Source organism: Notamacropus eugenii, chromosome 2 (assembly GCF_028372415.1).
Source record: "Notamacropus eugenii isolate mMacEug1 chromosome 2, mMacEug1.pri_v2, whole genome shotgun sequence".
In the NCBI taxonomy this organism is placed as follows: Eukaryota; Metazoa; Chordata; class Mammalia; order Diprotodontia; family Macropodidae; genus Notamacropus; species Notamacropus eugenii.
The window spans coordinates 378063367-378080301 of record NC_092873.1 but is presented as its reverse complement, the minus strand read 5'-3'; the positions used below and the strand labels follow the sequence as shown (position 1 = coordinate 378080301).

At 38.5% G+C, this 16935-nt stretch overlaps 1 protein-coding gene across 6 annotated transcripts in view; it reads left to right on the top strand.

Moving 5' to 3' along the window:
• Positions 1–16935, top strand: part of NUP210L (nucleoporin 210 like) — a 119806-nt gene that overhangs the window by 11999 nt on the left and 90872 nt on the right. For all 6 annotated transcript variants that reach the window (XM_072637755.1, XM_072637757.1, XM_072637756.1 and 3 more), the window contains exons 3-10: positions 4185–4316; positions 5243–5336; positions 6074–6224; positions 6571–6703; positions 8419–8577; positions 13767–13835; positions 14499–14605; positions 15405–15545. In XM_072637755.1, the coding sequence (XP_072493856.1) occupies positions 4185–4316; positions 5243–5336; positions 6074–6224; positions 6571–6703; positions 8419–8577; positions 13767–13835; positions 14499–14605; positions 15405–15545 (986 nt within the window). The remainder of the gene's footprint in view (positions 1–4184; positions 4317–5242; positions 5337–6073; positions 6225–6570; positions 6704–8418; positions 8578–13766; positions 13836–14498; positions 14606–15404; positions 15546–16935) is intronic.

Genomic DNA, 16935 nt, shown 5'->3' with positions numbered 1-16935 from the left:
AAGAAACTGAAGCCAAGGGACATTAAATGACTTGCCCAAGATTGCACAGGGAGAAAACATTTGAGTTGGATTGTGCACCTTAAAGCCTTTGGTTCTAAAGGTAGTGTGCTTTTACTATGCCATAATGAGGTAGGGTGCTAAATCTTATGATTTGGGACAGCTGAGTAGGAGACTGTACAGAAATGTGTAGGGCATGGGTGAAAGAATGAAAAGTAGCATGCAAAGCTTTGGATGGCTGGAAAATACTAGCTGGTAGATAGAAAGGAGTGAGGGCTGCTTGTATGAGGCCAGGCACATAGGAGGCATTCAGTAAATATTTGTTATGGTTGAATGTAGGCTCATAAATAGTATTGAGAACAAAGCATAAGAGAAATAACTGAGGCAGACAAGAAACTCTTGTATTCTTTTTGTCTCTTCATCTCTTGTTTCTCTCTCTGCCTCTCCATTTCCCTGATATTTCTTTTTATATATATATATTTTTTTTATTTAAATTAATTAATTAATTTAACTTTTAACATTCATTTTAACAAAATTTTGGGTTCCAAATTTTCTCCCCATTTGTCCCCTCCCCCCACCCGAAAACACCGAGCATTCTAATTGCCCCTATCACCAATCTGCTCTCTCTTCTATCATCCGTCTCTGCCCTTGTCTCCATCTTCTCTTTTGTCCTGTAGGGCCAGATAACTTTCTATACCCCTTTACCTGTATTTCTTATTTCCTAGTGGCAAGAACAGTACTCGACAGCTGTTCCTAAAACTTTGAGTTCCAACTTCTTTACCTCCCTCCCTCCCCACCCCTTCCCTTTGGAAGGCAAGCAATTCAATATAGGCCAAATCTATGTAGTTTTGCAAATGACTTCCATAATAGTCGTGTTGTATAAGACTAACTATATTTCCCTCCATCCTATCCTGTCCCCCATTACTTCTATTCTCTTTTGATCCTGTCCCTCCCCATGAGTGTCGACCTCAAATTGCTCCCTCCTCCCCATGCCCTCCCTTCCATCATCCCTCCCACCCTGCTTATCCCCTTATCCCCCACTTTCCTGTATTGTAAGATAGATTTTCATACCAAAATGAGTGTGCATTTTATTCCTTCCTTTAGTGGAATGTGATGAGAGTAAACTTCATGTTTTTCTCTCACCTCCCCTCTCTATCCCTCCACTAATAAGTCTTTTGCTTGCCTCTTTTATGAGAGATAATTTGCCCCATTCCATTTCTCCCTTTCTCCTCCCAATATATTTCTCTCTCACTGCTTGATTTCATTTTTTAAAGATATGATCCCATCCTCTTCAATTCACTCTGTGCATTCTGTCTCTATGTGTGTGTGCGTGTGCGTGTGCATGTGTGTGTGTGTATAATCCCACCCAGTACCCAGATACTGAAATGTTTCAAGAGTACTAATATTGTCTTTCCATGTAGCAATGTAAACAGTTCACCTTTAGTAAGTCCCTTATGACTTCTCTTTGCTGTTCACCTTTTCATGCTTCTCTTCATTCTTGTGTTTGAAAGTCAAATTTTCTTTTCAGCTCTGGTCTTTTCATCAAGAATGCTTGAAAGTCCTCTATTTCATTGAAAGACCAATTTTTCCCCTGAAGTATTATACTCAGTTTTGCTGGGTAGGTGATTCTTGGTTTTAGTCCTAGTTCCTTTGACTTCTGGAATATCCTATTCCATGCCCTTCAATCCCTTAATGTAGAAGCTGCTAGATCTTGTGTTATCCTGATTGTATGTCCACAATACTTGAATTGTTTCTTTCTAGCTGCTTGCAATATTTTCTCTTTCACCTGGGAATTCTGGAATTTGGCCACAATGTTCCTAGGAGTTTCTCTTTTTGGATCTCTTTCAGGCGGTGTTCTGTGGATTCCTTGAAGACTTATTTTTCCCTCTGGTTCTAGAATCTCAGGGCAGTTTTCCTTGATAATTTCATGAAAGATGATGTCTAGCCTCTTTTTTTGATCATGGCTTTCAGGTAGTCCCATAATTTTTAAATTGTCTCTCCTGGATCTATTTTCCAGGTCAGTTGTTTTTCCCATGAGATATTTCACATTATCTTCCATTTTTTCATTCTTTTGGTTTTGTTTTGTGATTTCTTGGTTTCTCATAAAGTCATTAGCCTCCATCTGTTCCATTCTAATTTTGAAAGAACTATTTTCTTCAGTGAGCTTTTGAACCTCCTTTTCCATTTGGCTAATTCTGCTTTTGAAAGCATTCTTCTCCTCATTGGCTTTTTGAAGCTCTTTTGCCAATTGAGTTAGCCTATTTTTCAAGGTGTTATTTTCTTCAGCATTTTTTTGGGTCTCCTTTAGCAGGATGCTGACCTGCTGTTCATGCTTTGACTGCATGTCTCTCATTTCTCTTCCCAGCTTTTCCTCCACCTCTCTCACTTGATTTTCAAAATTCTTTTTGAGCTCTTCCATGGCCTGAGCCCATTGAGTGGGCTGGGATATAGAAGCCTTGACTTCTGTGTCTTTCCCTGATGGTAAGCATTGTTCTTCCTCATCAGAAAGGAAGGGAGGAAATACCTGTTCACCAAGAAAGTAACCTTCTATAGTCTTATTTTTTTTCCCTTTTCTGGGCATTTTCCCAGCCAGTGACTTGACTTCTGAATGTCCTCTTCACACTCACTTCACCTCCAAATCTACCCAGCCAGTGCTTGGGGTCTGAGATTCAAATGCTGCTTCCCAGCCTCAGGGCTTTGGGCAGGGGCAAGGCTGCTATTCAGTGTGAGATTAAGTTCAGGTGCTCAGGTAGGGGCAGGGCCGCCTCAAGGGCTCAGTTCCCTCAGGGGGTTTATGTGGAGACCTTCAACAATGGATCCGGGCTCCTGCCTGCTTGGGGAGCCCTGGTCTGCTTCTGCCTCCGCTGCTGCCTCCCGAGGGGGCCTGAGTTATGGGGGCACCCCACTCCCCTGTCGACCTGCCAAAGAGACCCTCTCACCGACCCCCGTCACCTGTGGGTGGAGGGACCCGCGCAGCCGCTAGAGATTCTGTCCCTGAAGCCTGCCTGGATCTGCTCCTCTTGGTGCTGGCCAAGGCAGGGCTCGGCTCAGCTCCGCATCTGCAGCGCAACGGACCTTTTGCGAGATGTTTCCAGGGCTCTCTGGAACAGAAATCTCCTGCACTCCACCGTTCTGTGGCCTCTGCTGCTCCAGAATTCTCCGGGAGTTCTTTTTTACAGATGTTCTATGGGCTGTGGGTTCGGAGCTATGTGTATGTGCGTCTTTCTACTCCACCATCTTGGCTCTGCCCCTGATATTTCTTTCCTTCAGTCATCTGACTCTTCTTCTCTTCCTTTTTTCTCTTTGCTTCCTTCTTTCTCCCTTACCTAACCATAATATGAAACTGAGATTTATTTAAAAATTACTTTCTCTAAATTTTGTTTCCTATTAATTTTAAGTTGGGTAAGTGGAATATTTTACATTTTTCTTGAAGAAACAAAACACCAAAATGTATTGTAAACTGTTTCTTATTTATGTGTAGTCCTTAAATGATATTTTTACCCCATGGTATATATACTAGGGTATTCATGGCCTTACTAGATTTGCTTCATCTTTGTGGTAAATAAAATTGAACTTAAAATTTTGTGAAAACAGAATAAAGGGAACAGAGCCTGTAAGCAAATTTACCTAAGTAATAAATGGACAGAACATGTAATATTTCTACATAGTAAACACATTAAGCAATTAAACAAATATATAAAATAGCTTTTAATTTGATCAGTTTCATTTTGTATACTTAATGTGAAGCAGTGTGACAAATTTATTGAAAATAGTGCTAGATTTGGAATCAAAGCCACTGGTTCAAATTGTGGCTGTGCCACTGAGTATCTTTGTCACCTTGACCAAGTCACTTAACCTCTAAGCCTTAGTTTTTTCTTCTGTAAAAGGAGGGAATTATGTAAATGACCTCTAAGACCCTTCCCAGCTGTAAGTTTGTGACCTATGACATGGTTCTCTGGACCACACTTTAGGTATACTGATAATGTGTCTGCATGTCTAATGCATCTTATGTTTTAGATGGAAAATCTTACAGTTTGTCCCTGTGCTATTTATTTCATCTCACAAATGATTATTATATTTTACTTTTTCCTTTCATTCAAATTAGAATTAGCTTTATCTAAAAATTTGGGAGGCTTGACAGATTTGTGGTTTGTTGAATTAAATTCTTAGCTCTGGGTTCATTTTAGTGACTGACCACGAACTGCGCTGTGATGTTAAGGTTGATGTGATAGACAACATTGAAATTGTTTCTCGAACTCGGGAACTCTATGTGGATGATTCTCCGTTGGAGCTGATGGTGAGAGCATTGGATGCTGAAGGTAAAGAACTGTAGAAGAGAGTCACCGTTAATCTCCTAAAGAGCAGTAACTTTGATCTCGTGCTTAACATATGAAAACATGCCATTTGGGAAATAAATAAATTGAAACAATTTTTTTCTCAAGTGGAATAATTCAAGGTGAGAAATTCACATTTATTAGTATAATTTAGGGTCTTACTCAAGGCCAATATGTAATTTTTTTAAATCATGATTCCCTTAGAACTCTCTATATATACCCAAATTGTACTATTGAGCTCCTACTAATGGTTTCTAGGTAAACATTTCAGAACATTTTCTGAAATTTCTAACTAGATTAAGTCTCATCCTTTTGACCTTGAAGGAAAAAGGCAAAACTTGTAGTTATCTTACATTATACCCTATCTTGTTAGACTTTAATCTAGTGATTTTATGGTGCATTTTTTGTGCTGTTTCTAATGCTGCCATGTTGTTTAAGACATTTTAATTCATTATGCCTTTCTCTAAAATTGCTTAAAAGAGGGGCAATTTTTTCAGTGTAAAAGGTGAAAATATTAGAAATACTCAGATACTTAAATGTCATTGTGATTTATGATTGAAGGGGCCTGTGGAAAGGAGATCTGCCAGCCATACAGGAGACTGCAGGTTGATTCTTATCCATTTGGCAAGGGATCTTAGTAAAGAGGAACAAAAGCCTGTGTGGTTTAACATTTGACAACCGGAAGTTGACCAACCTGAATTCTCTCTGCTCTGCAGAGCCATCCAGCCAAAATGCTAACTCCCTCTGTGCTATGGTTTACAAACAAAGTCTTAATTTTTTCTGTAATAGTACTTATATATATTTTGATGAAGGAACATTTACTGGTTAGGTTTTAGCTTCTGTGTTCACAGTATTTGGCTATTTTTGAATTTGTATTTTCTGCCCTTTCTGTTTTTGGTTTTGATCTACAGGAAACACATTCAGTAGTTTGGCAGGGATGATGTTCGAGTGGAGTATTGCCAAGGATGATGAATCAGAAAGGGAAGAGTTGTCTAGCAAAATTAGGTAACCCCCTAACCAAACACATGCCATCTGTGCAGGAGGAACCCATCTGCTCCTGGAGAGCAGACTGAATGGCTACTATATTCCTGGGTTTTAATGGCCTTGCTGTTAGGACTTTTTTGGAAGCAGATAGATTATTAGGAGAGGAAGATTTCTAGTAGAGAAATGGTGTGCAGTAAGTCTGGAGAGATTCTTCCTCATCCCAAGGTAAAGAGATAATGTCGTGTAATGGAAGAAGCACTGAACTTTGAGAGACATACGTTTGAATACCTACTCTGATACTGAGCAAATCACTTACTTTCTCTAAACCTCAGTTTTCTCCTCTTTAAAATGGGGATAAAAATGCATTACATATGTCATAGGACTATGAGATAAATGCTTTTTAAATCATAATGCACTGTTATGGAAAGAACTTAGGACCTTTTAGGACCTCACACTTAGTCAAGATGTTTCATTCAATAGTCTTACTGCTAGTGCTGTTTCTCTTATTTTAGCTAAAAGCTAAAAATATCCATTATTGTAAGTAATTCTGTTTTTGGTAGAGAGGGTAGTTCTTAACCCAGATTCCAGTCCCATTTCAATATTAGTCAGATATATGGAAAGTAAATGCATTCCTCATAATTCTTATGGGAAGAACAGTTAGACCTCTTTCTCCTATAAAGCCACTGCAGATACACCATTTTTAGAAGAAATTGATTTTTCTGATACTATTAAATACAGACTTAATTCTGTCTTATTAGGATTCTAAAATACTCTGAAGCTGAATATTCTCCACCAAAGTATATAACTGAGATGGAAAAAGCAGAGAAACAAGGGGATATGATTCTGGTGTCAGGAATTAGGACAGGTGCAGCAGTTATAAAAGTTCGTATACATGAACCCTTCTATAAGGTAAACTCATGCTATAAACTTTCAACCTACAAATTTTGTTTATGTGTAGTTTCTTACTTGTGTTCAGTACAAATTAAAATCTCATTTCTTTTAGTTTCTACCTATTTGCCTTCTTACTTTTCAATCACTTTCTACCCTCCCAGGAAAAAAAGTGTTTGCTTTCTTGTTCTTAAATCAGTGATTAAAACTGATATATTATCAAATACACAGTTGTCCTTAAAATTATCTGAAGGTAGAATTTAGGATATAAAAGTTTATTTTAAAATGCTACTTTTAACAATGCCATTGAAGCTGGCATTGAAGGCATACATATGGAAGCTTAAATGTCTGTTTTTTTCTCTGTTAGAAAGTGTCAGCTGCATTGATACGTCTGCTGGTTTTAGAGAATATATTCCTTATACCATCCCATGATATCTACCTTTTGGTAGGAGCATATATTAAATACAGAGTTGCCAAGATAGTTCAGGGGAAAATGACAGGTAAGTATTTGTTTTGCACAATCTCATTTTGCCTCCACATCTTGACAAATCTTTTCTCCAATATCAGCAAAAATAAAGGCAATTTACAATTAAGTATGTAAGGGTTCTCTTTATGTTTTCAAGTTTCACTTATTCCTATGCCAATATTAGACATAGACAGTTGTGATATCTTGAACTGGATGACTTGCACTTTACTTTGTTTTGAGTGAGGGAGGGCTGTGCAGGTCACCAGCCTCACTTCTCCAGAGCCATCTGAATCCAGTGACCAGATGTTCATCAGGATGACTGGAGATGACCCAGGATGAGGCAACTGGGGTTAAGTGACTTGCCCAAGGTCACACAGGTAGTGAGTGTCAAGTGTCTGAGGTGAGATTTGAACTCAGGTCCTCCTGACTCCTGCCGTGGTGCTTTATCCACTGCACCACCTAGCTGCCCTTTGAACTGGATAACAACATAGTTAAGATGCTGATTTAGATTAAAAAAAGATGCTGATTTGGTTTCATTGTTTAAAAACATCCGAATTCTCTATTTTCAAACAGTTTTTAGAGTGTCACTCTCCCAGACCAAACAACAATAACCTACTGATCTTGCTGAGATCACAATTAGCAGATAGTAGAGAAATCTTTTGGAGGACATGGAAGTGACTTTATTTTATTTTATTTTATTTTTAAGGCATCATGGTGAATTTATTATACACTTTTTTTATCTTAAGATATTTTTCCCACTTTTATATAAAGACAATTTTTAATATTCATAATGTTCATATGTACAGTTCTTAAAAAATTAAACTGAATATGTAACTAATGGTTTCACACATAATACTCTTTTTTCTATGACAACCTTCCCAATAATTGTGAATAGTTTTCATAACCCACTTAACTCTTTTCCTTATAGATAAATCAAATGATTTTTCATCAGCAGTAAAAATGTAATAAAATTAAAATAGTGTTTTAGCATGTAGGTTGATGCTAATCTTTGATCTTATAAAAAAAACTCTTTGTAGGATATGTTGATTTCATGGCTATGAGGTTTAAGAGTTAAATATAGTTGTGTTCTGATTTGGAGAGGTAAGCTCCAAATACCATGGGGACATAAAAAAGTGTAAATCAAATCCTATTTTAATGCACTTATAGGTAGTACATCCGTTGCTTTGTAGTCGTATAAAATTATTCAACACTAAAGTCATGTGAGATAAACAAGACATGACTAGGACTTGGAAATAATGGGGGTTTCTTTGCAATAGTTTTCATTGTAATGGAATTTGTTGTGGTGACATGGAAGCGATTTTAAATTTTCAACTGCAAAGATTATTTTTAAGAAAGCTTCTAGAAAACTTATGAAAATCAAGCAGCAGTCCTGTCATTGTAGTTGTTACAAAAAATCATTTGTCCCACAAATTATGTGAGGCCTATAAAATGTGTATTGCTTCTTACACTTCTCATTGCTGTCCTTTCATTGCATTAGTCACAACCTTTTGTTCCCCAGCCTATCAGACCGTTAGTATGGACATTTTCACCACAGTAGATACGCATTTAATTCCTTTGCAAATATGAAAAATCTTCCCAGTAGAAATAGAAAGTGGAAGTAGAGGGTATAGTTCTTCCTTTAGATCTTCTACCTGATTTTCTTTAGTTTTGGTCTTTTTAATAAATCTTCAGTGAGTAGACCATTATTGATTTACGTTGCTTTATCTCTGTATCTTCTACTTCTTGCAGAGGTCAATTTTCCCCTGGAACATTATGAGCTTGAACTGCAAGATCATAAAGTCGCACTTAGTAGTTCCGTCCTTGCTGAGGTAGCTTCGCTGGATGAGAAAACAGCCACAGTAACTGCTCTCCAACTAGGCCACACTAATCTGGTCTTTGTCCATAAGAGTATCCTTTTGATGATATCATAGTCACCACAGCTGCTTGTTGACTTGAATATACTAGGCCTGATTTATGGTAAAATGGATTAGTGGGAGTATTCAGCACATGTCATTGAAGAGGGCTAACCTATAGTACTCAATAATAGTGTTGACTTTCTGTAGGCCGCTTTTACAAAGAACCATGTAAAAGATATTACCTGAAATATCTACTGTTTTATTTTCTGTGAATTTCATTTATTGACTAACTGGAATGCATCCAAAGGAGGGCAGCTGGGTTGGTGAAGAGACCGAATTCAGTGCCAAGAAGGGAAGGGTAAAAGGAATTGGGGATGTTTATTTTGGAGAACAGGAGATGAATTTGTCATCAAATATTTGAAGGGTTGGTTTTCCTTTGGAAAAGGGAGTTAAACTTAGTTGACTTGGTTCTACTGGCTACAATTTAAGAAGAAAGGGTAGATACTTCAGAGGTAAATGTCAAGTCACTTTAAGTCAAAATTTTATTATAAATAGAATTTTCCAGTAGTGCAAGGGATGACTTCCCTAGGTGCAAGTTTTCCCCTTGCTGAGCATTTCTAAGGGTAAACTCAGTGTCCATTTACAAGATTAGTGGTAGTGAGGACTCCCGTTCAGGTACGGAGTAAGATTGAAAATGCTGAGTTCCCTTCCATTTAGGGGATCTTGTGAAAAGTGGGTATAACGTGAACTCTTCAGAATACTTGGGCTTCTTGCTACTGCTTCTTCTCTGTCGTTCTCTCTGCTCTATAACTTAGCCTCTGTTGCACCTCTCTGGAAGGTAATGTAAGCTAGAAAGGTAGGGAAAAGGAAGAGACTAAATTTAAGTTTGTGTGATATTTATTAGCAGCCATAGCACTATTTTCAAGTTGAATAAATGGGGGGAATGAAGTTTTGGAACAATCTTTAGATTGTATTTGATATTGTTTCTCCCAGATTACCATGGTAATTGAGAGATGACTTTTCAAAATAATTTTCTTAAGGTTCACTAACAACTGCTTTCGAGAAGCTGACTTGAGCTGCATGTGTAGAAATCTGTTCAGTAAAAATACACAAAATTAATATTAAAATTGATTAAAAATTTAAATGGTGATTTGGACTGCATTCCTCACTTTTGTATTTAGAAATATTTGACATTGGAAATACAAGCAGTTTCTAACTTACAGATTGTGTTCCAAAAGGTCATTTGTTCTCTGATCAGCCTATAAGAGTTTGTTTAACCCATATTCCATTGGAAACATGATACTTTACTAATAATTCTGTAGGCCTAGTAACCATGGTAATGTCTGTATGGGGAAATGCATTATTAGTCTTAATGTACGACAGCAGTAATATATCTCCCCTACCCTTGTAATAGGAGCAGGATTTCTCTCCTTTCATCTGCCAAGTAATGGGAAAGAGGATTCCACTAATTCTGAGTCACTGATGGGCCTGAAAACAAGGCCTCAGTTGATTGGGGATTTAAGAGAAAGAGTATTGAGAGGTATGGACTGACTGGGCTAAGGGATATTTATTGGTAAGGAATTAGAGGGGTCAGACCTTCTGCCAGTGTGAGCCATCCAGGGGTCCATCTGAGTTGAATTCCCACAGTTACTCCAGTTATTTTATTCCTTGGGTCCCAGGGCTTAGTCTTGCCCTTTTCAGTGCCAGGGGTTAAAAGTTTTCTTCCTAAGTACACCACCCTTATCTTAGGATCCTTGGGTACCAAGACATTTCATGAGGGTGAAGGGCTATCTTAGTTTGGGTGGCTGTCCCAAAGTGGCTCTTAGCACGTGATGGGATGTAGTTTGAGTATGACTTCCTGTACTTCAGATATGAATGGGGAAAATCCATCTTTTTTACTTTTTTCATGTACAAATGACCTTTCTGGTTTGTAGTTTTTGTCAGTCAATAAACATTTATTAAGCACCTGCTATGTGTCAGGCACTGTGCAGAAGACTGGAAGTATGGAAGGAAAGGTAAAAGAAAGCCCCCGTCCTCAAAAAACTCACAGTTTAGTGGAGGAGACAGCATGCAGACAACTATATACCTAAGTTATATACAGGATTAACTAGAAATATCAACAGAGGAAAGGCACTAGAATTCAGAGGGATTGGAAGAGGCTTTCTATGGAAGATTAGATTTTAGTTGAAACTTGAAGAAATCCAAGAGGTGCAGATGAGGAGGGAGATTATTTTCAGGAATAGCCAGTGAAAGTTTCCCAGAGTTGAGAGATGGGGTGTCTTGTTTGGGGAACAGCAAGGAGGCCAGTGTCACTAGATTGGAGGACATGATGGGGTATGAGGTGTAAGAAGACTGTAAAGGTAAGGGTTTGGGGAAGGTTAGGAAAGTCTTTGAATGCCAAATAGAGGATTTTATGTTGGCTTCTAAAGGTGATAGGAAGCCACTGTAATTTATTGAGTAGGGGGTGACAAGGACAGACCTACACAAACCTTTGCAACTGAGTGAAAGATGGAGAGACCCACCAGCAGGCTATTGCAGTAGTCTAGGTTTGAGGAGATAAGGGCCTACGCTAGGGTGGTGGTTGTGCACCAGAGGAGAGAAGGAGGCATATTTGAGAGATGTTACAAAAGTGAATTGACAGTTATTGTAAACAGATTAGATATGAGGGATAAGATGATGAAGAGTTAAGAATAAGACCTAGGCTGCAAGACTGGGGGACTAGGAGGATGGTGTTGCCCTTTACAATAATTGAGAAGGCTTAAGAGGACAGATGATTTCAGTTTTAGACATTTAAATTTTAAATGTTTACAGGACATCCATTTTGAGATGTCTGAAAGGCAGTTGGAGATGTGAGACTGGAGGTCAGGGAAGGATAAGTGGATCTGAGAATCATCAGTATAAAGACAATTGAGTACATGGGAGCTGATGAGATCACCAAGTGAAATAGTATAGAGGGAGAAGAGGAGAGTACCCAGGACAGAGCCCTGTATGGCACCCATGGTTAACAGGTGTGACCTGGATGGAGAACCAGCAGAAGAGGCTGAGGAGTGGGCAGACAGGTAGGAGTGCAAGGAGAGAGTGGTGTCATGAAAACCTAGAGTATCAAGGAGAAGAGGCTGACCAACAGTGTCAGAGGCTGCAGAGAGGTCTAAAAGGACGAGGATTGAGAAAAAGCATTAGATTTGGCAACTAAGAGATCATTGGTAACTTGGGAGAGGGCAGTTGGTTGATTGGTGGAGGTATATTTACAGGCAACGATAGAGAAAGACGGACCCTTAGTGAGAGAGTGGGAATAACAGAGGAAGCATCTTCCAGGGATGAGATGGAATGGGATCACTTGTGTAAATAGAGAGATTAGCTTTAGCATGGCTATCTTGTTCGGCAGAAGTGAAGGAGGATAATGACAGAAGACCTCTGGGTAATAGGAAATAAGGAAAAGATATTAAGAAGGCTCGGTTGGCCCAAAACTTAATCTTGGTCATGTCAATGTACATAGAGCATTTATCAGCACATATACTTGTGCCTGTAAAACCAGCTATGATTCATAATGTATAGATAATAAATAATATAGTAGGACAAATTGATTTGTACTAATTAGAAAGGAGATTTAAATTAGTAAAAGAAGTTTGAATAATAGTTTTTTTTCTTAAAAGGAACACAGTTCTATTATTTCTAAACATATGTGAAAACCAGAATTAGGCTAATAAATGGTGACCTCCCAGAGGTGACTATATAAGATTGATTTGTAATTAGTACATTCTTTTTTGAGGGTACTGGAAGGAACACTGAAAATTGGAGACAGAAGATCTGGCCTTGGTGCTGGTGCTGACGCTTAAGTGATGTTAACTTGAACAAGTCTTCTAGTCCTCTGAGACTGGACTTCATGGGCTTATTGTGGAGAAAGCACTTTTCAATCAGTCAAGTGCTTGGTAATCACTCTTTTTGTATAATGGCTTCTGATGCTTCTGGAGTGTCCAACACTGTTTGAAAACAGTGGGTGCCTTTAAGTGGCTTTTAATATCGTTCTTGAATCCCACTTTTCTATGATCATTATAAATATGTGTGAGCAAGCCCTTTCTTTACAGATAAAGCAACAATGAATAGTCCCTGAATCAATTATCACAAACTAAAAATTAGTGTGGTTTAAATTAATGATGGTTTATTTTGTCTATAATGATGCAAGGCAGTCTATACAATGATTTTTCATGTGCATTATGGGAAAACAACAATAGTAATCCTTATAGCTAGTAGTTCTGTAGCAGCCACTAAGTGCCAGACGCTGTGCTAAGGGTTGTACAAATATTGCCTCATGTGATCCCCACAACAGTTCTGGAAGTCAGGGGTTATTGTTATCTTCATTTTACATCTGAGGAAACTGAGATAGAGTCCTATCCAGGGTCACACAGCTAGTAAGTGTCTGACGCTGAATTGGAACTCTTATTTCTGACTCCAGGCCCAGCACTGTCTTCACTGTGCCTTCTAGCTGTTTTGCTTGGACTTCTCTTCCAGTGTGTTTGCATTCTCAGTGCTGAACACAATGCTTTACACATCGGAGGGGCTTAATAATGAATATAATTTATTTGAAATGAACATGCAAAGAAGGCAAATGAATATTGGGTAACTTTATTTATCTGTTTGTAAAGGGAAAGAATTTTTGCATGAAAACTTTGCTTTGAGTAATAGAAAACAAACAATCATGTTTTTTCTTCCTGTACCACTTTTCTCATTTTCAAGCTTTGAAACAGCCCTCTGACTATGAGACCCTCCATAGATCCTTAGCATTGAAAGGGACCTTCTTAGATCACTTATACTGACTTCATTTTGCAGATGAGGAGATTGAGGCCTAAAGTGGTTAAGTGATTTGTCTAACATCGTAGAATATCAAAGTGGGATGGAATCTCAGAGGTCTGAGGCTAGCAAGTGGTAGACTGTGGACTGGCTCCCAGCTCTTTTGACTTCCAAGCCCCTTCTGCTACACCATCTTGAGCACCATGGTGCAAGAGAATCTTCATTGTGATCCTCAGTCTAACCATATTCAATTTGCTTACAAATATTAGGTGCTTATTATATGCAAGACTTTGTACTGGTCCCTGGGGCTACAGATAACTCAGGTTGTACTTTCAAGGAGTTTATATTCTGGTTTTTGCTGTCAGAAGGATGATAAACAGTTTATAGCTTTCTGCACCTTTAATGCCTCTCTACAGTAATATGTAACCTTTTTTTCCTTAAGCAAAAACTTAGATGTCCATATGCGGTCCGTGTCTGGACTTCCAAACTGTACCGTATACGTTGTAGAGCCTGGATTTTTAGGTATTAGTTATTGTGAAAGCTGAAAAGCATTCAGCTTCAATTTCTTTAGTTTTCTAATCAGTTAAATGAGGGCATTAGAAAATATCCACAGGAGAATTGAGGGCCATTTTGTTAGCTGACATGTAAAACTCATTTCAGACCCAGTTTTACTTTGACATTTTCTCACCTTGTTTATTTCCACTGATTGTCATCAGCTGGAAGAAAAAATCTTGAAACAGGTTGTGAGAAACTTAGAAGAAAAGAGTCATGTAATATGAAGCTTCCTTCTCTCTTGGGTTTGGGTCAGATACCTCATTCAGGAAGGGACAGAAGGCTGTGTTCACGGCAGGAAAAAAGAAATCCCACGTGTCCTGTAAGTCCAGTGGAACAATAGGTCTAGCTCCAAGAGCTGAAATTTGGCCAGATCCATCACCAGTGGGAGCTACAAGCATAGTTCATGATTTTGTTTTTTGCACCGACACCCATGTGACTGTTACTTTGGAGGCAAGAATTCAGTTACATTGACCACAACCATACAGTTTGAAGGGAAGAGCCAAGTCTACTTTGGAAACCATCTCCACTGTACAAAACTAGCCAGGCTGTTTGTAGGACCTCATCATTTTGTTTTGCATTGCCTGGCAGAAAAACACATTCTTAACATGCTGGTGCTTGGTTTTTATACAGGTTTCACTGTCCAACCTGGAGATCGATGGAGTCTGGAAGCGGGGCAGACCTATGTCATCACAGTCGAAGTGTATGACAAAAATAGCACCAAGATCTACGTGTCTGATGTGAGTGCGTCTATGGGAAGTTCTAAATAGTTAGGTAGCCTTTTTCTGCTTTATCTGAGAAAGGATGGATAAAAAAAGGTCTCTTGAAGATACCTATATCACTATCCTTGTTAAGTTTATTCTTTGTATCAATAGCACAGCCTTCAGTGATGCAAGCTGGTAGTTTTCAATTTTGAAACACTCAAATCCTTGAAGGATAATGACCAAGAAGTCAAATTACATAGTTTAGTCATAATAAATGTTGCTTTAGAATGGGAATTCAGGAACATCCCCACTAATGAAACTTGGGAGATGTGGCTCCCTTTGTCAAATTTCTAACCTGTACCTCTGCAGAGGGCAGTGGAGGTGGCAGTGGAATCACTAGATTAGGGACTGCAACATACATAGCTGGTAGGAAGCTCTGTGCCCATTTAGCGATAGGTGGTATAGAACCTCGGAGCTGGAAAGCACATGAGGGATCATGGCATCCAACTTATTTCTTGTTGTCTCCTCAGGGTCATAACAGCTATTTGTTAGTAGAGCTGAGGCAGTTTGCAAAATGGCACAAATTATGCTAATGGTGTCATCAGTCTTGTTTCTTATTCTTATTTACAACATTTTTTAGGTGTGCCAAATATACCTGCCAGCTATTTGAGAGAACAGAGATTTTAAAAAATATTAACATCTAAAGAATCTTGATGTAGTTTCTTTATCCCCATGAATACACAAAACCTTTTTTTCCCCCAGACGTTTTGGGATTAAGAGGGTATTGGGAAGGGAGCCTCTCTGTGATCTGTGTTTGCTATGTGCTAATTTTCAGAACCTCAGAATGATGCACCAGTTTCCACAGTCATACTTTGAAAAAGAGGAATCTACTGTCAATGGCTCTTATCATGTAGTCAGAATGCTTAAAGATGGTGTCACAGTAATAAAAGCCACCCTAACTTCAATCATTTATCAGGTAGGAATCAAAAGATCACCCTTGTAGTATTAATAGCTGACATTTGTATGGTGCAAAGTGTGTGTGTGTGTGTGTGTATGTGTGTGTGTGTGTGTGTGTGTTCATTTGCAGTGCACTGCAGTCATTCAACTTGGTTTTAGTACATCAGTCGGTAAATATTAAGTGCCTACTATGCTTCAGGCAAAAGATAGTCCCTGCCCTCAAGAAACTCACAATCTAATGAAAGAAGACAACACATAAAACATAATAAAATAAGCTCAAATAAATAAACTTAAAATAATAAAATAAAGCTTAAAAGGGAGGATATCTGGTGTGGGAGTATGATGAAATCCTACAGCCAGTTGGGAAATGATGAGATGGCTGCCCTGGGCAGCTTATAGGAGGGGCACTCCAATGTCCACTCTTTCCAGTCAGAGCCTGTGGTAGGTAGGCATCATCTGTTCTAAGGTACTTTAACAACTTTAAAGTGCTGTATAAATATTAGCTATTATTATCATTATTGATATTATTGCAATTTTCACCACTGAACTATTGAAGCACAATACCTTGGGAATTATAAAAGTAGGTCTTATTGAATCCTCGAGATTAGAGGATAGGAGAGTCATAGGATCGTAGATTTAGAGTTGGAACTTGACCTTAGGGGTCGTTAAGTCCAACCTCCTCATCTTACACAAGAGAAAACTGAAGCAAAACCCAATTCTGTTACTTACTATCTTTGTGACCTAGGCTTGCTCTAGGTCATAGGGGTGGGGAATCTGCCGCATTGAGGCCACATGTGGCCCTCTAGGTCCTCAAGTGCAGCCCTTTGATTTAATAAAAGGATTTGTTCTGTAAAATTTGGACTAAGTCAAAAGGCTGCCCCCAAGGACCTAGAAGGCCACAGGTGGCCTTGAGGCTACAGGTTCCCCACCTCTGCAGTCTAGGATATATGGAACTGTGATTTGGTCCTCTGCTTCCAGATCCAATTGTTTTTTTCCCCTTACTGGTCACATTGTGTCTATCCTACACTGATATCTCTTGAAATTGTTCTTGGTAGTTTCCTTGTTATTTTAGAAAAGAATCAGACTCATTCTGTTGAAGTAGTTCCTTAACTTGCTTGGTATAATCACCTTGTTTATATTCATTAAAACCTAGTAGTAAGAAAAAGAAAATCCACCAATAACTGATTAGCTGTCTTGGGGAACCTGAATCTCTAATCAGCTGTAAATTCAGTTTAGATTAATTCTTTTTTTTTATGTAGACATATACTTTCATTGGTTCATAGGAAGCCCCCTATGAGGAAACTCTTCATCAATGCAGCCTGCTATTCATAATAACAATTGCTCACATTATATAGTACATGAAAGTTTATAAAACATTTTACACATTGTCTCATTTGATCCTCACAACA